Raw genomic sequence first — 24591 nt, forward strand, 5'->3', positions numbered from 1 at the left:
GGACAGACTGAGCAAGCTCACACCACAGACCGCCTGCTGGCTTGCTGACGAACCAGCATTATTGTAGCTATACCCCTCTCCATTCCCCTAAATGGCTAATCTTTGTTGCATCTCACCCTTAATTGGTTAACAGTCTCTGCGGGGCAAGTGAAAGTGGTGCTATTTAAGGCTCCACCATGAAACAGCAACACTTTCATCTTGGCAATAACAGGCAACAATTATATTACCAGATTCGAAAGTGAACCTTCTATCTACCCACTAATCAAAAACGCAGCCCATCTGTTGTGCTGTCTCTTCTGAAACTGCAGCCTGTATGATAACTGTGTCTGGACGCTAATTAACTGCTAAATAGACCACAATTTCTATTTAATTCTGCAGAAAGAAGGTAAGAAGACGAAACACAATAAGCGCATTTTAGATTGACTCCAACAGTATCAGGCACTGATAGAGCATCATCGTTCTTCCTCTATGTCTCTCTCTCTCTCTCTCTCTCTCTCTCTCTCTTTCTGTGCGCGTGCATCAATACAACCTGGCGTGCACGCGCTCGCTCTCCTGCTGCTGCTCCCTCTCTCAAGCACATTCAGACTGGCAGGCAGACCAGTCACACGCGCGCGCGCGCACACACATATACACACATACACACATATACACACACACACACACACACACACACATTCACTTTCCCTTAGCTGTGCTTTTGTGTTTTGTCAGAATTAATGAGAAAAGTTCCCTTGCCCTAGGGGTAATTAGTGTCCTTGGAGTTAAATAAGCTAATACTTAGACACCTCTGGCACAAGCAATTATGTTTGTGTATTGAATAATTGATTCAAAGAGGGGGGAAGGGCTGCTAATCAGATCTGAGCATAATGAATTGATTTAATTAACAGGGGAATCCGAGGCTCTCTGGAAACTGCGCGCATTTATTCAGTAGGAGCGGAGGCGAGCGCGGCACATAAACTGGAGGGAAGAGGCGGCGTGAGTTTGCTTTTAGCAGTTGTCAGATTTGCAATTGGATTTGTTTGAATATAGTTGCCGTTTCGGAGCAAATGAGAAGGAGAAAGAGAGGATATTAACAGCGAGGAGAGCTCAGCCGTTCAGTCTGAGCGCCTGATCCGTCCGTGTGTGCACACTTACAGATAGCCGACACTAAGATTTATATCGCTTTTCATTGTGTTTTTTTGTGCTTCTTTTTTCTATATACATAAATAAATATACATTCGCATGGAATTGATCGGGAGCGACCCAGGCTGTTTGACGCTATTTATTTGCTGTACACTTGAGTCCGGATCCGGGGATCTCGCCGCGTATATCGCCGTATTCCGCCGTTTGAATTCTTATTGATAGGAGAAGGTGGGGGGGGGGACGTGCAGACGGTAATTCATCTTTCCAGGCTTTCTGCTGTACCGAGGCTCAGTCTAGTCAGCCGCGCGTTTCAGAGCCGATTCCCGGAGCAGCCGAGAGCACACCGAGCGGAGCAGCAGCCTGCTGGAGCCGAGGACGGATCGCCCGGGGAAGGACTCATCGTTCCTCAGGACGATGGTGTTAGACAAGGAAGAGGGTGAGTAACATCTCCGGCCGGAGGATGCGATAACCTGGAGGAGGAGTGCAGGGGGGTGAGGGGGGGGGGGGGGGGGGGTACTGACATTTTACACGCTAAGTGTTTCCCGGAGCCCCGGACCAGGAGCACCCGCAGCCTCCGCTTTGTATTGGCGTTTTACAGCCCATTTAATCACGACAATTCTCCTTGTTTTTCACTTTGGTTTTGTTTTCTGTTTTTTTGTCCTTGGCGACCGAACCTGAATAGTGCGGCTGCTTTCTGCACCGCGAAGTTGGGCTGCACTTAACGCAAAATACAGCCTTCCACCGTCAAACTGCAGTTTAGTTTGGATGAGTTTTCTGTATTTGGAGGAGATTTGTCTTTTAGTTGTTGTTGCTTTTTGTTTTTTTTGTTTTTTGTTTTTTTTTTTTTGGTTTGCTTTTAGCCAGAGTTTGAGGATACTCCACAGACGCTGCAGTGCATGTGGCTCCTCTTTTCTTTCCTCCTCTAAGTGCTTTTTGCGTCTGTGAAGTTCGTGGAGCAGCCTTTGACATCAGCACAGGATGGGAGATGACAGCAGAGTGCTTTTAACTTGATTGCAAATTATGGATAGGGCCATGCAACGTTCACTCACTCTCCATCCAAACAGGCCTACTTGCATTACTTATCTATTTCAATGTATTTAGGTTAATGGGTGAGGCAATCTAATTAATTTTAATTTAAATCAAACTCGCCTCTAATGAAGTCCCATTTTGGATTAATCTGATGCTGAGATGAGCATGAATTTATCACATCCAGGTCCAAATGGTGCTCAGTATACATGATTTTAAATACGCTTATATAACATGAAACTAACAATGAAATGGAGACAATATATAGTATTAATCTCTTGGTGTGACCTTACACAAAGTTATTCTCCGATGTTTCCCTTTCTGTCATTATTATTTATTATTATTTTGAAGGTGGCTTTTCTGGCTATTCAGACCACCTGCTGACATGCACAATGACAACGTCCACTAACCCTGAACCCATTTTTTTGTGCTGCTTCTTAAAGTAGGCTACATTGAGTTTATCCAGGGTTCCCCCTCTGTTTATAAAGTGATGGTTGCATCTGTAACCCATTATTTGTTTGAAAATGGATATTTCATATCTCTTAGCAGAGCATCCTCTCACTTACACATCTAAAAAAAAAAAAAAAAAAAAACAATAAAGGGATTTTGGCAGTTGTAAATTGGTCTGTCTGGCCGAATCCATGTTGTGCTGCTAATGTACCCAAATTAACTCAACTGTAAATTGTCTCCGTTGGATGTCTTTCTAGCTAAAAGTTCCCTATATGATTCATGATTCAGATTGCTTTTAACAGTTATTGGCTAAGCAATATGGTAAATGTACAAGGTGATGCAAATGGCATTAGTGGGAAAGGATGCACAGGAGCATGTAATGCAGTCAATACTACATTAACTACTGATGCCCAATTACAGAACCAGGGAGAGTGGCTTTTAGGAGCATTAGGACTTGCAGAAAAGCTGAGATCACCTGCTGCTCATTGCCTAAAAGCTTCACCCTTTATTTGCTGGGCCCGACCAGCAGCTCCAGCATTTTGGCCAGGTTGTCAACAGAGCTGCTTGAATCCGGTCTCTTTCACTGTGGTGCCTCTTAGCGTTTATTGGCTCTAAAGTTATAGGCTTGTCAATTCAGCCTTCTTGTCTAATGTATCCACTTAGTGCCTGCACAAGTAAATGTGTGCGTATGTGGAGAGGAGGTGCGGGCTGATGTTTTGGGTGGCCACATGAGTGTATGTGTATGATTACTCTCTGTTTCTCTTGATTGATTCACTATCATGCCAGTGTGTGTTTGTGCGTGCTGCTTAAGTGTTCATATTTCAGTCCCTGTGTGTCCCATAAAACAGATCATCAATGTGTCTAGTCTCGCGTTCAAAGGCTGCGATGCTAGTTGGCAACAAAGTAATGCTGCTGCTTGCTTGGCAGACTGTTTTTGAACTCTGACTTCTCTCAGAAAACTGCAACAATTTGTGCCATATTAGCAGTAACCAGAAATAAATGTCTGTGCCCCCTTATCGTTTCTTCATTGAGAAAATCGCAGAACAAATCACTATATTAAGAGTCCCAAATGAAAGATAAACTTGCCGTTAGTCATAACACTCATCCTAACTTTTTGGTCTCAAACTAAAAACTGTTGTCAGGATAGTTTTGTGTTGTTTCGTGGTCTCTTTGTACATCAAGAGTGTAGAAAAGTCAATACTGATGTCAAAGTGATCGTCATTTTCTCAGGTGATGCGGTCATTAAGTAACAACATGCTTTTCCAATATCTGGTAAAGCAGTGTGTTAGTGAGCCAGGAGGAGGACTGGAAAAGGATTACAGGCACTGCTCTGTGAAATGACCTAATGTTCAGGTCATAGTCAGTAATGAACAGCAACACATGTACCAAAATATTCTGTGTCAACATTTTATTTCATCTTTCGATATGAAGGTTCCAATTTGCGGCTAATTTGAGAGGAAAATGCAACCCAGGCATTTTTTTCTCCTCCTCCTCCATACCAACTGCAGGAGAAGAAAGTGGGTCCACACTGAAGACATATTTTTGCTGAACATTAACACAACCACAGTATACTCTTTAGAGACCCGAGCAGAAGAAAAATCCTCCAGCTACTGATAAATTTCTGGTTACCTATGCCTGTTAATTTACGACCCTGTTATCATCCTGTCCAGTGAAATTTGTACATTCATAAAGCATGTGATTGAAAAGCAATGCTTCAGATGAAAACAGACTGGTGATCTGTCGGCTGCTGTAATAAAACTTGGGCTTCAGGCTCTGATTTTTATTTTGAAATAATAAGAATTGCTTCATTCTTTACCGGTGTTACCATGGTAATACTGTCTTGTAGCAATGTTATATTGATTTAGAAAGTGGACAGTAATATTTCTTTTCTGTTATTTGGTTTCTGAGGGTTGATTTCTAATTTCCAGTTGGAGATTACTTTTATATGTTCCTTAAGTCTTTTCACTTTTACAAGGGAATGCAATTTGCTCCCCTGTATTTGCTATTTTCTCAGCTTATTGGTTTGCTCTTACTTCAAAATTAAACTTGCCCATTTCAAATATTGAAATTACGTCTGGTTTTTGTGCTCAGGGCCCTGAAAAATATTACAAACACACTGCTTCATTTGATATTTTTTAAGTCACTTATCTTTTTTTTATAAAGCTTTATTTCAGGCACCTGCTTTGTTTAGGCTCTGTTTTTCCAATTTTGTCTTAAACAAATGTCAGGAGACAGTTGTGTCTGATTTAAAATGCTACACGAACTATAATCTGCACACAATTAATGCATAAAAAGGATCCTTTTTCATTTGCATACACATGACTAAATATTAACAAAACCTGCATTGCAATATCAGCAATACGTGCCTGTCTGATAGAGGTGAAAAAAATCTAATCTACTCTGCGTTGACATGTAATTTTATTTGTATCCTCTGTATTCTGTTCATCCATGTTTTACTAAAGCGGTTTTCTCATTTTAGTGATGCACAGGGGAAAAAAACTAACACTAAATCACATTAATGCCATTTTTAGCTGAGTGGTAAATTCCGTCTAATCTCTTTCTGATTTCACAAATGTAGAATTCTCGCTGGAAACAATTTCGTCTGTCACAACTAAACCTCTAGATCCTTATCAAACGTTAGCGTTTCACATCTTCAAGTGTGGATGATCTGTATCATCTTCCATAATCTAAGCGCAATTCAAAGGGATTGAATTAAGACTTAAGAGACACGTGTTAGTGAGCGCACCCACCTGCTTTCAGTGTAGATGGCTGAACTCATCAGTGGGGCACACAAACTAAATTATGGCTTCTTGAGCTGTAAGAGCATCTCTTTTATTATTTCCAGAGGCAATATGCTAGACATGCTATCATCCGTACATTTTCACAACAAGATCCGACTTCCACATACATCACAGGGAACGGACAGTGCCCTGCTTGGACCTGTCGGAGGCAAGCCTCACTGGCACTGTCACTGTGAGACTGACATCCCAAAGCTACTGGCGATGATGCCACATTTTGATGCGGGTGAAAAATTATTCATACATTGATCTTCCTACAAACAAACCCTTTGCAACATATCATCAGTTTTCTACACACCCAGTTATTTATTCGCCAATTTACCACTTCTCATGCAGAGTTTAATGTTTCTTCTTTGCTTTGCTCCTTTATTCTGACAGAGTAGGCTTGATAGAAAAAGACAGGCGAGATGGGAAAAAGGGATGCAGCAAAGTTCTTGGGAGAAGCTGATGTTAAAACCATGATGTTACCAACTACACTAAAACTGCTAAGGTGACCAGATGTCCACTTTACTGAAGAAAACCCTTAATACTGTACCCACATGTCACCTGTTACACTCTCATGCAACATAAACTCTTTGTGAAGTAAATTTTCTAAACGCAGCCAGGGCAGATGAAGCACCTCAAATATTCATAACACAGGATTTTACACATAACGTTTACAAGGAAATAGTTTCAGAAATTCTGAGATAAACTGTGCTACACAGAACTGTCATGACTTTTCATCACAAAAGTGTCTGAAATCATGCATTTGAGATGGTTTTAGACCCAGAAAAAACACACAAGTATGTTAAAACGATTACTATAAATTGCCTGTTTTATGCAAGTGAAAGCCAGAGTTCAGCGTTAATCAATGAAGAAGCAGTCCATCCTTGCGTGTTTGTTAGATAAAAAGCAATGCTGTACGTACGTATCTGTGTGTCAATGCGTCTGTGGATAGTCTGTTTAAACAGGAGCGGGAATTTTACAGTTAAAAAAAATAAACTTGTCAGCTTGCACTGGTGGACAAGCTGTGTAATGGAGACATTAGCCCTAAGTCTCTAAATGGCTTTGGCATGTTTGTGCTTAAATGTCTGCTATAAACTAATGAGCCATCTATCAACCTTGCTTAAGTATATATGTCTGTGCAAAAATAGCAGTAAACATTTTGGACTGCTGGTATTTTTCCAACACATTTAAGAAGAGCAGGTGACAACGTGCACAAGCGTCTGTGTGCTTGTATCCGTGGTTATTGGTTTGAAGAAGTATCTGCAGAAATATAATACTGTCTTATTGTGCTAATATGGTTTTTTGAGAAGTCAACTATTTGAGCTGGCCTGTTGTAAGCTCTCTATAGCGTACACATCACAGCACCAACAGGAATTCTTGTCAGTGCCATATTTCCCATCTGCCAAAGTCCTGATCATCCTTGATGTATTTTAATTTGTTTTTGGCCCTGCCTATGTGAGTGTGTGGCTCTGAGGATGCCAATGCTGCTTGTTTAATGAAAGGCACTTTGTTCTTGTAGGGGTGTAAGGAGCAGAATAGCCTCTAGGGGCTGCTAGTGGGGCTGTTACACTCTGAATCTTGCTTCACTCTGTTGTCTTTTTTACTCCCTTTGCTGTGTTCAATTTTCTGCAGGTTGAGTGTAGCTTAAGTAAGAACGAAGACATGTTATGATTTTGAGACTTCTTATCTGCCTTCACAGTTGGATAAGCATACTCTCAGTGTAATAGCATGTTTGCAGTTTGCAGCATTTAACCCATAAACAATTTTCATCTTCCTGGGTAACCACTATTTTGTAAGTCTGTAGCTTCCAAGGTTTGTCTTTTCATATACAGACTTGTGTATTTCAAATAAACAATTTTTCGATTAGTTTTATTTTTAAAAGCAACCAAATCAAAAGTCTTCTCAGCTGCTTTTGCGTACAAGAATCCAGAGAAAAATAGGATGGAGGCCTTACACTCTCTTAAGACACTGCTGCTATCTTGTTGGTAAATAGAAAGGCCTAGGGTCCGTCTCTTAAATAAGATCCATCTATGCTGAGAACTAATGTCTTACTGGATGACCTTCTCTAAATCAAATCGTAAGTAGCTAATTAAAGTCTGTGATTGAAAGGGGTAGTTCTTTGCGTCTTAAAGGTAGTCGAAGAGGTTTGGGATACTGAAGTGCTTCATTTAATCAGTTTTTAACTATTACGTCTGCAGCCGTACACAGCCACACACATTCCCACTGAAATTAGCATTTACCTAAACTTGTTTCTCAACCTCACCACCATTCCAGTCACATCTCTTTTCATTTCATTGTATTTCAAATTATTTGACACTCCTTCTCCAGTTGAATTGCCATTTCTTTTTTAGCCAGCAGCAAGAATAACTCCTTGAGGAAATAGGGTCACTTTAAATTACGAGGCAATCTAAAACTGTTAAAAGGAATTCATTAAAAAGAAATCATCTTTCTAATCAAACATCATCCACTGTTCCTCTCTTGGACATCCTAAGATGGGTTCTACTACGTGGAACGGTTTAGTTTACCATCCCACATGACATCACTCCCGCTCGCCATGAGGACCCCGACCCTAACTGCACCAAACCAACTTCCCTCATTATTTACCCTATCAGGTGTGGGGGTGGGTGTTTGAATGACATTAGAGGGCTGTGCTGCCAAATAACTGCCCCCTGTAGAGTATTTGCATTATTCAACATTAAAGAGCTTCACACAGTGCACCGCAGTATGGTGTTCCTTCTTCCCCTCCATTTTTGACACATTGAGGACCCTGAATGGCACACCTGTCTCCTGGCATATACTTTGAAATAATAAGTGTGCAGTAATTGCCGGGTAGTGGGGAGGATTTTGTACATCACGCCCTGACCTCAGGAGTGACACAAACTTTAGAGGGCTACATTTATTCCTCTCTAAATGCATTTTTAATGTGGACCAAGAAGTGTTTGTGCATTATTCTGTTCCGAATGGCAGAAGGTGTGTGGCAGGTCTAATTTTATTTTTATTTTATTTTTTATCCCCCTCCCAGAAATCCTGGAGTAGCAGATAAGATTGTTTTGTCTCTTCTTCAAAGTTCAAAGAATATAATTTTGGAATAGACAAATTATTCCTTTAAATATAATCTCACATGCAAGACTCTCTGATCTCAGATCTACTGTATGAACACTGAAGATGAGTCTGCTCCCTCGTTCTGCACATCAGTGGAAAATTGGTAAAACGACAAATTTTCTGAAGCTGAAAACAGAAAACAACAGAAAACAGAAACCACCGGCAAAGCCCGACATTATGTCCACATTTGATTGGCTTTTTGTAACACCAAATCCCCTCCTTGCTCTGCCAGCTGACAGTCCTCCTCCTTAAAGAGCCCTCTTGGGTTTATTGGGGGGTACTCCTGCATGATAAAACAATGTATATGTGTGCTTTTACTGCTTTTCTTCATTCATCTCATTCCGTCAGTCTCATTTTCTTGCATCATCTCTCACTCCTTTTCTGCTGTTGACAGTTTACCTAGTAGAGCTCTAATCTCGCCCTACTACTGAGAAACCAAGTGTTGGAACAAGTCGCCGTCTGTAATAATTTGGAAACTCTGCCAGTTTCATGTCTTGAAAAAAAGCTGCAATGAATTTAATTAGAAAGCTGTTGCATATCGCTGTGATACATTTCTTTTAATTAACCCCATGTGAATAAATTAAAAATAATAGGGGGCTGAAAAGTGTGGAAAAAACACCCTAATGAAGTTTTCCGTTAATTGGGATGGAGTCTGCAGCCAAACCACAGTGAGTAGTGAGCACCAGGAGTTAACAATGCCTTCTGTAAGCCTCAGAAAAGGGCCCAGGGCCTTCGTGCTGACTTCAAGTGTAAGAAATGCACCTCTGACGTGATGGAAATGACCGTGGGCTTGGAGAAAAAGCAGTCCTGTTCCAGGCTGCTCTGCTGAGACTCCCCATGCCGCGCTTGAAGCTGGGCCAGTGTTATTGCGGCCCTAATGCAGCTGACTCATTTGGAGCGGATCAGGAGTAATTATGGTAGGGAAAGTGGCTGCCGACTGTGGGGGTCAGGACACTTGTAACATGTGAAAAGAGCAATTATTCCAGGAGACAAAACCCTCCCTTATCCTGGTCAGTGCCAGGGTCAATGCAAGGGACGGCTGGACTCCGTTTCACCAGGCTTATTAGCCACCGCAAGCTGCAAAGTTTGAGAGAGTGCATCTTGTTAATGAACAGTCCCCTCCTCATCCACACCGGTCCTGTCTGCTCTCCTCCCCAAATATTCTGGGTGTTAATTATGTCATAATCATAGCATGCATACAGTCCCAGAAATCACCTCACAGACCCAAGCATTCATACACAACCATCTGGAAATGTGGCGTGGAATACAGTAACACAGAATCCTCTTAAAGTGAACTTTAAGGGAAAAAAAACTGTCAGTATGAAACATAATACTGACTTGGGCCTTGTAAGAAATTACCAAATTTGAGAGAGAGTGTGTGTCTGTGTGTTACTCTTTGAGAGTAGCCTTCATGCATATCTTTTACTTCTTGCATAGGCTCCTGTGAAGGAGAGGAACATTAATCAGTCACTGAATCAGTGGCCTTTATTGTGCTTATCATTCCGAATACACTCATCAGTCTGCTTTCAGCTGACGTCTATTCCAGCTGATATTATTACCAGATGTCTTGTATTTTGTCTTGGCAATAGAGAAATGTATCTATGGGCTCAATTACAGCAATGACGGAAACTGAGTGAAAGGGGCTGATTCATGCACACAATGGCAGGACATCTGCATGAGATCCCTATTAACCCTGGTGGCAGACACCTTGGCCCAGGGTCAAGTTTTATTTGGGACTGCCATGGCCACAGCATTTACATTGGTGCAGATTAGATCAGCCCGTGAAGCCTCAGGGCTTTGTATAAGAACCATTTCTGATTTTGTATAATTTAGGCAATTCTCCCTCTATATGTTTTATACCTTTCATAGGAGCTATAAAATAACTGCATCACAGTGAAGTACAGATTCTTTCTAAAGCATTAGTGTCTAGTTGTCCTTTGTAGGAGTGTTTTGCATCAACAGATGATGGGAGAGCTGATGAGGAGGCAAATGCACTCGTTTCCAATAAATACAATCAGTAGTATCTAATTTCCCTGAATATCCCAGTCGATGTATTCACCACGCTGGTGGCTCGCTCTCTTATTTGTTGCTGCTGTGAGCTGTAATTATGGAGGCCCCTCAGAGGAGGCCCACCCAGGGTCAACTTCAACTTCCTTGAATGCCCACCTTCCTCCTCGTATATCCTTTACTTCCCCATCCACCAATAAAGTCCCCATCACATGCTTTAGTGCTTTAAATCGATCAAACAGCAAGTCAGTTTTAATGTGATTTAATTTTCAGCACTGCTGTTGACACCCTGCGTGTGTTAGTGTAGTGTAGGAGTTTATAGAGTGAAATACTTAAAATTAGTGACATGAAACTGCTACTGATAACTTTATCCATTGATCAACACCAATAATGTGGCATTTTGATTGATAATTGACTAATTAGTTCAATCACTGTTCAAGTGAATAATTGGTCCCAGTTTCTCAAATTTCAGCTTTTTTGCTTTTTTAATTACATCAATGTAAGTTTTTGACAGGTCTTTGTTGTTAGTCACAAATAAAAAACTACACATCACTAAGATATTGTGACGGGTATGGCTGCAAGGATTAGTTGATGAATCAATTTGTAAAATGGCAGAAAAATGATGATGATGATGATTATTATTATTATCCTCATTGCAGCTGATTACAAGATACTAAGCAATTGTCCTTTAGTCCCCATTAAATGACACATCATGCCTGATAATGGCCAATTAAGGCTTCAGAGAAAACCCATGTGCATGTATTATATCACTGGAGCTTGCTCTTCAAGCACATGCACATTTAGGTTGTTGTGTTTTGTTTTGTTTTGGGTTTTTTTTTTTTTTTTTTTTTTTGTTTGTTTTTTCGGGGGGGGGGGGGGTTGTTTGTTTTTTTTTTTGAGGGGGGTTGTTCTTTTTTTTTGTTAGGGTTTTTTTTTATGTTCATCAAAGCTTTTAGTTTTGATGAAAAAGAGTGTGGTGCAAATCATCTTTCTTTTCACACTCGCCTGTCTAAGGAGCTGTGAAAATGTAGGTCTACTTGATAATTCCATTTTTTTACTTTTCAAACATTTCCTCGAGTGCTCCAAACAGCACACTCTCTTTTAAAACCTTAAATATATCAAAAAGGTTATCAGGCTGATGTGATTTCTTTGATAGCTGTAAAACGGAAGTCTAAATGGGGTAACACAGAAATCGGATGCTATCTCTATAATGGAAAATACATGCTCTGACAGACTGCTTGGGCAGAGAAAAACTAACTGTACATATTCTTGAAAGATACAATCTTAAGGAAAGTAGATGGATGGAAGAACGGAGAGATGACAGGCCTTTACACACAATGCTAATGGCAAATTAAATTCCCTCTCAGGAAGGATATTTGGCAGGGCAAGTGCTGTCTCTCCACTTTGAGGGGTAAAATGCATCCCTTGTTGGAGAATGAATTGTGATGTGGAGAGGTATGCTTTTGGTGACATCAAATGACACTGGAAGGTCAGTGGCACTTGTATCTGTTAAATGGATTGGATTAAGTGGAGGCTGCCTCCAGGTCTGCAGCTTCCTTTCATAATGCAGCTTTTCTTTCTGGGAGGTGGCAAGCATGGGAGGTTCTGTTGTACACAACAGCTTCACAGAGCGCCAGGAGTGGTGACAGGTGCAAGAAAATGTCTCATGGCATTAAGGGAATTGAAAAGACATTTACTTTACACAGTTATTTTTTTTCTGCCACTGCTTTTTGTTTAGTCGTTTTGAGCTAGTGCTTGCTACACTACCATTAAAACGGTTTTCCAGAGGCTGCTTTGGTCGAAGACATCAAACCCGTGTTTGTTCCCTGCAATGGATTCAAAAATGAGGCATCAGTTGAATGTGAATACTGGCAGACATCTGACATTCCTCCAAATGAGACATCTCTCTTTGAGCCAGGCCTGGAGGACCAGGGCCTATGCATGGAGACATGAATGTCAGACTAAGTTGCACTCAGACACAGACTGTTGTCGCTTTGCCGATGCTGAGCAGTGTTTTTAATCAAACAGTGTATCCAATCGGAGAGAGCAAGCAGCTTACATGGAATTCAAGGATAGGTTAACTATTGTCCTTCTCAGAAGTGATGTAAAACACACACGTGATATGTTGTATTAGTGTGTGACTGGTGGTGGCCTCAACCAATTAGGAGTAGTTCTCAGGAGGTGGAGGAACGACCTTTTTGTATAATTAGTTCTCTTATTTAAAGCAAAGATTTTGAGTAGAATAACTAATTAGGTGTCATAAAAGGCAAATTGAAGATTTTTGTGATCCCCTAAGGAATTACAGCAACTCGTTTCTTTGCACAAGTGCTGGAGCACACGTACACAGACGCACATAGACATACATAGGCGTTTTCCCTCTCCTCATTAAGAATGTTTTTAGTTCTGTAGAAACCTGTCAGGCGAGAACGGTTGGCATACCTGGAGAGAGCTCCCCTAACAAGCCATGAAATGCAGATAGAAGAGTCCACCCTTATCCAGTGTGGTTTGAATTTGAAGCTTTTTAGCTTCATTTACACTGAACATTGGTATTTATAGCAGGTTTTGTGATCCTAATGTGCCAGCTTCAAGGGGCCTGTTTTGAGTAGGGAAAGGGGGAGAGGGGGGAGCTGGAGGGCTGGCAGAACACTAATTGATGGCTCCCATCACCAGTACTGGACCAATTAGCCTCTCCTTTCCACTTCTGATAAAGAAATAAGACGGCTCAACACCACCGGAGCACTTACTGACATATAAACCAAAGCCATAAATTTGACTAACAAGCTCTCCTATTTCTTTCAACTCTTTTTTTGAAAAAGGAAATGCTAATTATATTACATTCATAGCATTATTGATGGGTGGATGGCCAAAAATTGCAGAGCAAATCTGGATCCAATAAGATACTTTGTGAGTCTATTTATGTGTGCAGATGTGTGTGTGTGTGTGTGTCTGCTATGTGTTGGGGGGGGGTCTCATTTGAGAGACAAAAATATGCTTTTCAAATCGCACAGAAAACCTTTGAAAAGTAGTGTAAAGTTTTTATGAAAGAGAGCAATCTTGACAGGCTTAGCGGAGAAAAAAACTGCAGAATGAGACAATCCCTTGTTGCCAGTTGACGTTGTGTTTATCACAGAGAAAACCACAGAAGTAACAGTCAAGCAGCACATCTAACTACAGAGGGACCCCGTTCACATTTGACATTATGATAGCAACATTACACTGTTGCTATTGTGCATACCGGGAAAGAAATGAAAGTAAAAACTTTACTTTTTCTGGACACAAAGTACTTGTGTATATCTAAAAGTCTAACAGTAAAATAGTGACATTTCATTTATAACGCAGAATACATCTATTTAAAATAGGCCTTTAGAGATGCCCGAACATACAAATGCTGGCCTCATCCCCCGCGACGAAGAGTGTCTACTTTTTTTCTTTTTTTTTTTTTGAGTTGAGAGAGAAATGTGTTTTGAAAGTAGAGTGGCAAGTGGCGTCCACTGTGTGTTCTTTTAGACAGATCAATAGCTCAGTGTGTGAGAGAGTGTCTTAAGAGCTGTTGTCTTGTGCTTTCAGCTGTGGCAGACCTGTTAGTGCTACAGAGGGGAGCTGCGTGCCCCTGCCTCTGTACCAGCAGTGGCCTGAGGGGGGCTTTTAGTCCAAACACAAATGTCAGCCACACATAGACTATTAGTGTTTAGTGCAGTTATTAAATGGACTTTATTTGTCCTTTAGGAGGCTAAAAGGCACACTTAAAGGGGACCTGCGTGACAGCAGGGCAATTTGCGAGTTTGGTAACTTAGACTCGCTCGTTGCAGACACATGAGTACAGATAAGTGTAAAAGGAGGACCGGCTGTAATGCTCTGAGTAGGGAACACTGTGTGTGTGGTTGTGGTTTGTGTGCACATGTGGGTGTGTATGTGTGTGTGTGTGTGAGCCTGCGTTTGTGTGTGTCCCTGTGTGTGTGTATAAAAACACAGTGAGTGAGTGTATGCTAAAAGGCACTTAGGCCATAACATATCTCACTGGGGTCTGGTAGCAACGTTTTTGTGGTCAGAGGCTTTTTAAAAGGTTAATGTTAATCTATACCAAACAAAGCCCAAGAGGAGCTTTTACAGCCGTGGACAGTTGAGTGAAATGGGCTTTGATGAAATGGCAGATAACCAACATACAACACAGCTCGCTGTAAATACCACAGAAAGCTAAATAAACATTGTCTTTTATCCTCAGACTATTCAGACTAACCCCCCCCCCACCCCACCCCTCCTCCGGAACCTGCTGCAAGTGATCGTGTAACTTTTGTATTACAGCATGTTCTTAGCGGAGCCAGTAAGTCAGAGCTTTGTAGTCCAATGTGACCCATGTGCCTATCTACATGGAAGAATGTTTTCTTCAATGCATATGAAGCAGGTAGGCAGTGTGCTGTGGCCGTGCACAAGGCCGGGCTTAGATGCCTCGAGAAGCAGCTGGCTTATCAAAAAGAGAACATGAAAAGTCACTCGTGTTCCTAGGCCGTAAATCACGCATGGCTTTCTCCTTATCACTACAGGTGTGCCGATGCTCTCCGTCCAGCCCAAAGGGAAACAGAAGGGGTGTGCTGGCTGCAATCGCAAGATTAAAGACCGCTACCTGCTCAAGGCCCTGGACAAATACTGGCATGAGGACTGTCTCAAATGTGCCTGCTGTGACTGCCGCCTGGGGGAGGTGGGCTCCACCCTCTATACGAAAGCCAACCTCATCCTCTGTCGCAGGGACTACCTGAGGCAAGACAGACACACAATCACCTTTCTCCACTCACAGCAAACACCAAGCCATGACATGCCAAGAGCTATGACACGAGAGGATAACAAAGGTTTCTTTATTCTCCTAATAGCAGCTGCTTTGGTTTCTCACTAAGTATTTCCTAGGTCTTCCAAACAAAGACAGCAATTAGACTAAATCAATTGAAATAACAAATCACATTAAAACCTAATGTATAGGGGCTTGGTGTCATATTCGTTTCCAGCTTACATGCAGCAGAAGGTAATGTTTTTCTGGGCTACTTGAACGCGAGCATTTTGCCAAGGCAGAAAGAAAGGACATTTGATGCCTTTTTAGAGTAGCACATCTCTGCCTTTGTAAAAAAAAAAAAGAAAAAAGAAAAAAAAAAAGAGAGAGATGATAAATAGGCACTGTATGATTTCATTTTTTCTTTCTGTTCTCACTGCATCAACATTGAAAAAGGGGCAGAGTCAGCATTTAAAAATAAGTAGCAGGTTATACTTGATTGTCATTTGCAACAGAAAAAGTGATCATCAGTAATAACCCGTTCCAAACAGGTGCTACTGCTTGTTCGTACCATTCCTGCAGAGAACAGTCTGTTTTAAAGCAAGAATGGAAAAAAAGAAATAAAGTTCCTATATGAAGTGATCAAATTTGTGTAATCCGCAACAACCAATGAAAAAAAACAAACAAACTTTTTCTTAACAGCTTCAGAAACCTTGTGTCACTGCTCTTACCTCCACCATAATCCAGTCCCATTACTAAAGCTCATCATACATTACACGCACCAACATTTTTGTCAGTGAAATATTCGTAGTGTTAGATCTCACATGTTTTCAATCTTGTTCGGTGAGTTTGTTGTATTTTATGCTGACAACATGCTGGTCAGTTTAGCTAAGTGACATTTGAACCACGCCGTGTTTGTTTTTGTGGTGTCTTTGTGGCATACTTGACATGACATCCTCTTCTCCTGTTTACATGAGTCTGGGGGGCTTCTGTCATGAAGGAGACCCATTTCGTTGTATCAGAGCTGTAGGGCTGTTAGAAACCTCCAGGCAGACACATTGTTTCACCAATGTTCGCCAGTGCCCCGCCCCCACCCCCACCTCCATTCAGATGCCATGCCATCTGCTTGTTAAATTAAACATGACCATTTCCTAGGCGTTAAGTCACATTCCCGATTAGGTCCTCCCATTTATCTGAGAGGGTATCCCTCTGGGGCTGACTTAGAGATGCCAGAGCCCCGGGTCCCTCCCTGCACTAAACTCCCCAGGCCCCCCATCTCTTTCTCTTTTCTCCTCCTGTCTACTTGTTTCTCCTTTCCCCCACTGATATCTCCCCCAGATTTCTGTTACCCACTTAGGCCTGAACCAAATTCTTACTCAAATTTGTAAGAAGAAATTAAAAGGAGCAGGATACTCAAATCACAACAAATAGACCCGCTACCAACTTCCATCCTGCCACACTGGTGGATCTTGATGAAATTTTACTTTCATTGCAGCTTTCCCTGCGACCTAAAAGAAGCCCACAGCCCACTTGAGAGGCGCTTAGGGACGTTACATAGAGGTAGACCATTACCATCCATCAGTTCCCACCCACAGTTAATGCTTTTAAGATGCAGTGAGAGGTCCACTAAGACCTGATGTTGCCCCAGGAAAGGGGCAGATGGTGCAGATGAGGTAATAATAAATGAGTAAATGACCAAGAGAAGGCAAAAATTATGAAGCTGAGAGTTTCACTTGTGAAAATACATCTGCTGAAAGGAAAGCAACCTGAACCCTAAAGCCATAAGTGTCTAACTGGCAGAGTGAAGCAAGAAGGAAAAGCTCTCTCACACATTAGACCAGTAAGACGTAGAGGTCAGAGAAGCGATGAAAAAAGGAGAATGGCAAGAGTTAGGAATAAGAAAATAGTGGAAAGTAAGAGGAGAGAGCTTTCTGTGCTCCTCTTGGCCCATTTTGCCTAATGAAATCCATCCCACACGCCTGCTCTTTAGCCTGCGACAAATGCAGAACACTTAATGGCTAGAGATGCTTGAGATGAATTCTATTATGGAACAAATTAAAAACCTTGCCTTGCTTATAGAGAAGAGGCAGTTTGAGAGACCAGAGTATTTGCGAGTAGATGATGCAGCTTCCATCCCCTGCCAGTTTCCTTTTCATTCCTGCTTTTCTGTGTACTAAGACACAGGCTCCTCTCACCTGCAGTAATGAAGTTAAATCTGCACACTGAATTAGCCTCCTGCACTTGATTAAAGACAAGCGGGTGGATCAAACACACTTTAGTTATTTCCCAAGGTTTGGAACGCTGCCACGCTCATATTAATTATTATGGGAGCTCCATCTGTGATTGTCCTTCAGTGGCATTAACAACTTATTGAATGCACTCATGCTTTCCTGAATCTTACACTTGAACACACGCAAACACTAAAATGCACACACACCTCAGCCAATGTCCTCCCGTGCCCTCCAAAGCATTTCACCACCAAAAGAATTCAGTTTCTACTCTCTCGGACGCTCAGTTCACTGTATCAAAACTGTCTTTAGCGTCTTGGCCACAGTGGTATATTAGCATGGAGAATGATAGATTAATTTGACATTTCCTGTGTGTCCAGAGCCCAGGATCAAACGACTTCACCAGAGGGTTGACAATCTAGTCATGGTGTGATCATCACGACTTGAAGCCTGAAATCATTTAATTTTCTATTTCATATATTAGAGAGGACATAATAGTCACCAGCTTATCAAAATGGGGTATAATTAACTGTAAGAGGAAAACGTTTCAAAGATAATGAACATTATAAGTTATCCACAAACCAGCAAAATAGCAGGGGCAAGATGATAGCTCCATCTGGATGTGACTGTTTTTCAAATCTGTCTTCTCCTTACAACTTTACGAAGTAAAACAACTGCTCCCTCCTCCAACAGTTGCTTTTCCTCTATGGACAAAAAAGATCTGAACAGAAGGGTTTACACTTTCAAAAAAACACAACTGTGTGGGAAGGTCAGAACATGCTATGCATGCATTAACAGCTTTCCCTTTTATGAAATCTGACAAACCCTGAGCAGGAAGGGAGGTCTCAAAGAGCTCAGGGAACAGGTAGAAACTTCAAGAGCCACAGGCCAGTCTGAGGAAATAGAGAGACGCAGATGATGCACTGTAGGAGCTTTAACAGTTTGAAGTTAGCAAAGCTGGAAGTTGAAAGAACTAAAGAGGACCCTCTTTTCCCTAAAGACCCATTGTAATAACCCAATAACAGAGCAAGAAGAGCCGAGATTCTTTCATGCTCATGCGATCCAACTCTGCTCCCAACAACCAGCATCAGCACACAAAGTTAAACTTTTCACTCCCAAAATAGGAGCCTTTTTCAGGAGACCACAGTACCGTGCTGAAGACTGTATGAAGCAGCGATTAGGTAAAGATATGTGTTGTCATAAATAATATTCCGAGATTTTAGGGCAAGCTACCAAAAATGCATCATTTGCATTAGAAGAACTTGTGAACTAACGTTAAATTATTTACAAAACAGCATTCAATAATTAGATAAAGTTAAATTAGAATAATTATGGCTTTGAAACCCTGCATGATTAAAATGAAATACTTGAAAGTTAAGCAATCACTTTAATGATAGTCATTTTAATTTTCAAACAAAACATTAGAAGTTCCGACCTTGGATGATGGGAAAATACAACTGTCAGTTTTTACTGTTAACTATTATATTTTCAGCTCAATTAACAAGTAAATACTATTAAAATGAGACACATTATATTTAAATGCAAATAACATTGTAAGTTCCTGAAAAACCACTTTCACTTTTTTCACTTACAGGTTGCGTGGAGCAATCCAAATCAGCACTTCTTACACCCTAATCCATTTAAATAACGCAGCATCTCTTCTAAAACAAGACTTTTTATGCTTCAAACTTTGCTACATTGCTGATAATAGATTGACAAAACCTGATGGATTTATGGAGAATATTCATGTATTTTCCAAAGACTCAGCCATTTAAATAGTAATGTTGGGAACAAAACTGTTAGTGGAGAGTTTTTTTTACTTTCCTTTTGAGACTATTGCTTTATTTAATCCAAATGACCAGGGAAATTGAAGTGCATGAGCCACTGCACTCCTACAATACAGGACATGTGCCAGAACAATACGTGGGAATCCTGCAGAAAATAGTCTATTCAAACAAAAAAAAATCTATTGTAAATGAAATTAATAAATGTTTTCAAAGGTAATCCTTTGAAGGTACTGTTTCAGTGCTGTGAAGCATATTGAGGAAAAAAATAGTGTAGCAACCGTGCTAACATGGTTTTATTGTCTGTACATACTGTGTATGTTTTTTGTAGAATCCATGTTTGCATTTAGGTAAAACCAAATCATATGTGACTTTTTCTGGTTTCTGGTTCTGGTTTATCTGATTCTATAACCCTCTCAAATGAGATTTAATCCCCTTTAATATACAGTTCTTCTTGATCATGCTTTGGTGTGAAACAGTCATTGCTTACTATATGCGGTGCCCTTCAGCTGTTACTCATGAGACTGCTGCAGTGGTGGCTCAACTCTAGTTGCTTTTAGCATTTCAGGGGCAGGAGGAGAAGAGTGTAATGTGTTTGAACAGTTCTCTCAGGCTGTAATCTCCTTTTAGCAAGAGGAGGTCAATTAAGCCATATGTTGATGCCGCATTATAACCCAGACACATCACTTGAAGAATTGTGTGAGTGGAACACAGCCATATCCAGTGCACTCCTACATTTCAACAGCTCATGTTATGGTGAATATAGAACTTTTCTTTTAATGAAGAAGTGGATCCTTTTGTGATTTAAAGACTGCCAGAATGATCTAGAGAGAGACCACACTCACTCAACATACTGTATTTCTTCCCAGAAGGTGCCTCGCCTATCTGCAGAAAATGTGTGTCTTGTTTGGGTAATCAAAAGTCAAGTGTGCAAAAATAAAATTAAAATTTTTTTAGAGAAATAATATTTAAAATTTACTAAACAAAGTGCTGCTGCAAATATATTAACCCATTTAGAATAATTTAACTCCTACATTTGCTTTTGTTTCACTCCCAGCTTTACGAAGTAATAAATACAAATGTCCTGTATTTCTACCATGCCACTGATGTTAAAATGCTGCGTACCGAGAATAGCTGGAGCTGCATATGTAAACAGATCTTGGGGAGGTGTGGCTCAAAAATTGTCACAAGAAAGCAGAAAATGGCTTATACCTACAATATTTGGATTTCTGGATTGGAAAAAACAGATATAGCTGGAAGGTTAAAAAAGAGCCCTGATGCCTCACCTCTTTGAATGAAGGTAGAACTTAGTGTCAGTAGCAAGCTGGGCTTCCCCACCAGGCGTTTTCACAACCTGTATGTATCAAGTGAGCACCATGTCCACAGCCCAGCAGGGTGGAATGGAGATGGGTAAGAATAATCCTACAAGCTGTTATATGTCTATGCATGTAAGTCTCTTGAAGTGACCAAGTCTCTGTAGGCTCCTTTCAAGCTCCGTTCCCTGAGGGAGTGAAAGACACTGCGTGACTCCTCCAGAAGAGCTTGCGTGTTAAAACCTAGAACAGACCCTGCCACAACGACAAGTGAGGTGCGAGGCTGTAGGTTATGTTCAACAGGGTGGAGAAGTTCTGCTGAATATTGAATTAAAGGAGCTTCAGTTTCATAAAATACGTTGAAAGCTCAGGGAGTCAGGAATGCCTAATCGTGCTTGCTCAAAGTCCCTTACAGAAACTAATGTCTTCTTGAAATGGTCAGTGTCTGTAGCATTGATATTTGGTTCATTTTTGGATCAATTCTGAATGTGTACTGAAAAAGTTTTTGGCAAAGCAAAAAAAAAAAAAAGAAAAAGAAAGAAATATACCAACAACTTTGTACGCGAGCTCTCTGTAGGTAGCAAATGTCCACTGTATGAGAGCATGTAGTGTGTGTTTTTTTTTGTTTTTTTTTTTGTATGTGTGTGTGTGTGGGGGGGGTGTTTTCTTTCATTTCTTTTTCTTACTGAAACAGGAAGCAGTTGTAACAATGTCTCTTTCTAACACTCTGTGAATCCCTCTCATGGAACATAACAGCCTTTCTCCCTCTGTTTCTGTCTTTCCTGCTCCTCTGGGGCAGTGGCCCCTAATTAGAAGTAGTGCTGCTGGATAGACGTTTTCTTTAACAAGGTAAAAGCAACTGAATGGGACTAGCATAAACGAGGCAGAATATCAACACAATGATTCCTCTGTCTGAGCCCTACAAGTTTGCGGAAAAGTGTTTAACATACTGTTGGAATGGCAATCTGCTGTTGCTTTATCCTCTCTTGCGAAGCTGTGAAACAGCCCTTTTCCTGCTGCAGAATATACAAATCTATGTCTCAGAATCTCCAAATTAAACATGGGGGCAGGCGCTCGGAAAATGAAAATGTAAATCTGAGTCGGAAAAGCATTTCAGTTTCGTTTGCTTTGAGGAGATCTACATCAGTAACTCCTTTCTCTGTTTGTGACCTTTATCATTTGGCTCTTATCTAATGAGCCTAAAAAAAATTTGAAAGGTTTGAGTGGCGAAAATGGTCAGCGTAAAATATTTCGTTGACTCTTCAAAGTTACATTTACCATCAATTTCTCGGGCTGCACTTTGACTGAAACAGGAAGCTGGAGAAAGACTGGGTCTGAATCCTTGTAACTGAGGTCTTGTTGAACTCATGACAACATTACTTGTGTAAAAAATACAGCTGGCTTAGGTTGCAGATACAGTAGACTCATTAAGTATTTTAGTTTTGAAAGCACAAAACTTTTGATTGCTCAAATGGCTCACCTCAGACATATTTTCATTGCTTTTGCAATGAGCAAGGGATAAATTCTTTGAAGAAGGAGATTAAAACCATGTGATCATTTTAATTAGATTGTTAGTCAAGAATTAAGATCCATGTGTGTAACTCGCATTAGCAAAAATGCAAGTGGATGCCAAGAAAGATTTGAGCACTGCATTCAACGCATTTCCATTTTGTCCCATTTCTCTTTCCATTGCAGCAGATCTTTGTGCTATTGTTCTTGCTGTCAGTGCATTTTTTTTGTTTGCTCTTTTATCACATCAAGGTAAAGAGAAGGTGGGTTAATCTCACTCAATCTGTCTGTGCTCTATGTCTTTCAGGCTGTTCGGTACAACGGGGAACTGTGCAGCCTGCAGTAAACTGATCCCAGCCTTTGAAATGGTGATGAGAGCCAGAGATAATGTTTACCATTTGGACTGTTTTGCCTGTCAGCTTTGTAACCAGAGGTAAGAATGGGGATCATAACAGCACAACACAGCATTTTATGTATATATACAACACAAGTATATAAACAAAAAGAACATGCTCGTCTTAAAATGGACAACAGCTTTCTTTTTTTTTTCTTTTTTTTTTTCTCCCCTATAATATAGACCACACTTTGTGAGACTGAAGATTGACTGAAGCCCTGCTAATTATTTTCTATTGTGAAATATTGCCGGTGCTGCGTCCTTTTTCTCCCTAGGCCTGTGAATCTTTGAAGCCTCGGGGAACTAAAATAAGCTCTTATGAGGTATAGAAGCAACCAAAATAAAGTGCTCACATAATATGTTGCTGCATACGGAAGTCCAGACCTACACAGGTGTGAAAAAGTGTTTCGGTAGCGATAGAAGCTGTTATGAAATTGAAGCGATCACAAAGCCTATGCTGTGATGTGCATAGAATATGACATACCCAAATATTGCTTTTCCCCATTAACATACTGTCAGTAATGGCACAAATCTGGGAGCAGAACGTCCTTTGCATGCTTGTCAGGGGTGGTGTGACCCTGTTCTTCCACACAGCACAAGCCCATTAACCTTCTGCAGGCCAAATTCAGTTACCATAGTGAACACCTGCTGTAAGAGAATTATGACTGCAGTCTCTCTCCTCAGCTGGCAGCCATGAAGCCAGGCCTCATCTGGCATGGTATTGCCATGGCCGTGACTGTTTTACCAGTCTGGCACATTACTAAAGCCAAGCTATGCTCGCCTATATTCTTATCTCCGCTCCCCTTCAGTCACATTATGAAGCTGTCTGCACTGTGTCACACAAACAAACAGCAGCTTAGAGGGCAGACTGCTATGTGTTATTTTCCCTCTTCAATTGACTCTTAGATGAAAAATATGCTCGAGCACTGGAACCAAACTGATGCATGAAAAGCTAACCCTGTGGCAGGAGTTTCCTTGGAAACTCTTGTAGTGCCAGAGCTTTTTTTGCCAGGCCGAGGAGCGTTGACCTGTCTTTCACTGGGTGCCAGTGCCCATGTCTGCTTGCCTGTAAGGATAGGATCTGAATCAACATTTATTTGAAGCTGTGCATTTATGATGACAATCAAACAGGCATTGCATCTAACGAGGCACAGTGTCAAAGTGCGTTAGGTAAAATGTCTTGAGCTAAATGTGTGCAATCAAACAAAATCACCCATTACCTTCTGATATGAAATGCTACGTTTTTTTCTGCCAGTAAGCAGAGTGGAGGCAGCCAGCCATCATGCTCACACACACACACACACACACACACACACACACACACACACGCATCCACGCACCACTAACTCCCAATGCCAACAGTGATCGTCTTTGTGTTCTCATTAACAGTTGTGTCTTTGCTTTTCTCTGCCAACAGGTTTTGCGTCGGGGACAAGTTTTTCCTTAAAAACAACATGATTTTGTGTCAAATGGACTATGAGGAGGGCCAGCTGAATGGGAGCTTTGAGACGCAGGTTCAATAGTTGGAACCTCGTGGCAGCAACAATCGGCTCCACACCTTACACAAGATGGATGTTCTGCTGCACTTGGAAAAAGACAAGCGTCTGTCTGCTTGCCTGCAATACTTTTTAAGACCCCTTTATCAGTCCCTAAGGACTGTATTGTAAATGTTCAACTTTTTGCCCCTCCCACACCCCAACACTGAGCAGTTACAAATTTTGATGTACAGTTGTGTCTGCTTAGCTGAGCACTGTATTGCTTGTATGTTTTGTGAAATTGATTTCAGGTTTGTTTTCTTTTTCTTTTAGAAATGGCTCATTGGAGGGTATGTACAGTCTGTTTTCTCTGTATATATAAACTGGAACATTTATTTTATGAAATGTAATGCAATTTTATTACTAGTGTGAATTAAAGATTCTTAAATGTTCATAGTGAGTTTTTTTCTCTTGTACCAAAACCAAAGTTGTTGGAGGAGGTTGGCCCATATGTTGATATGTAATCATGTCTTTAAAAACTGCAACGCCATAAAAAGCCTTGCAGGAGAAAGATATATTTGAACTCCTTCAAAACATAATGCAACAAAACAAGTTTTATTACATTTTGCAGAGTTCTGA

At 40.9% G+C, this 24591-nt stretch overlaps 1 protein-coding gene across 1 annotated transcript; it reads left to right on the forward strand.

The window, feature by feature from the left end:
• Positions 1–1451: 1451 nt before the first annotated feature.
• lmo1 (LIM domain only 1) lies at positions 1452–24360 on the forward strand. Its single transcript, XM_029498402.1, has 4 exons — positions 1452–1558; positions 15032–15245; positions 22391–22516; positions 23895–24360. The coding sequence occupies exons 1-4, from the start codon at positions 1537–1539 to the stop codon at positions 23998–24000; spliced, it is 468 nt and encodes a 155-aa protein (XP_029354262.1). The 5' UTR covers positions 1452–1536; the 3' UTR covers positions 24001–24360.
• The last annotated feature ends 231 nt before the right edge of the window (positions 24361–24591 follow it).

Source organism: Echeneis naucrates, chromosome 3, assembly GCF_900963305.1.
Source record: "Echeneis naucrates chromosome 3, fEcheNa1.1, whole genome shotgun sequence".
In the NCBI taxonomy this organism is placed as follows: Eukaryota; Metazoa; Chordata; class Actinopteri; order Carangiformes; family Echeneidae; genus Echeneis; species Echeneis naucrates.

Bases quoted from the DNA above. Each gene is read 5' to 3' on its own strand.
- lmo1 (XM_029498402.1), top strand. From the start codon at position 1,537: ATGGTGTTAGACAAGGAAGAGG. The intron at 1,559-15,031 runs GTGAGTAACATC...TTATCACTACAG, and splicing joins GGTGTTAGACAAGGAAGAGG to GTGTGCCGATGCTCTCCGTC. The intron at 15,246-22,390 runs GCAAGACAGACA...TATGTCTTTCAG, and splicing joins TGTCGCAGGGACTACCTGAG to GCTGTTCGGTACAACGGGGA.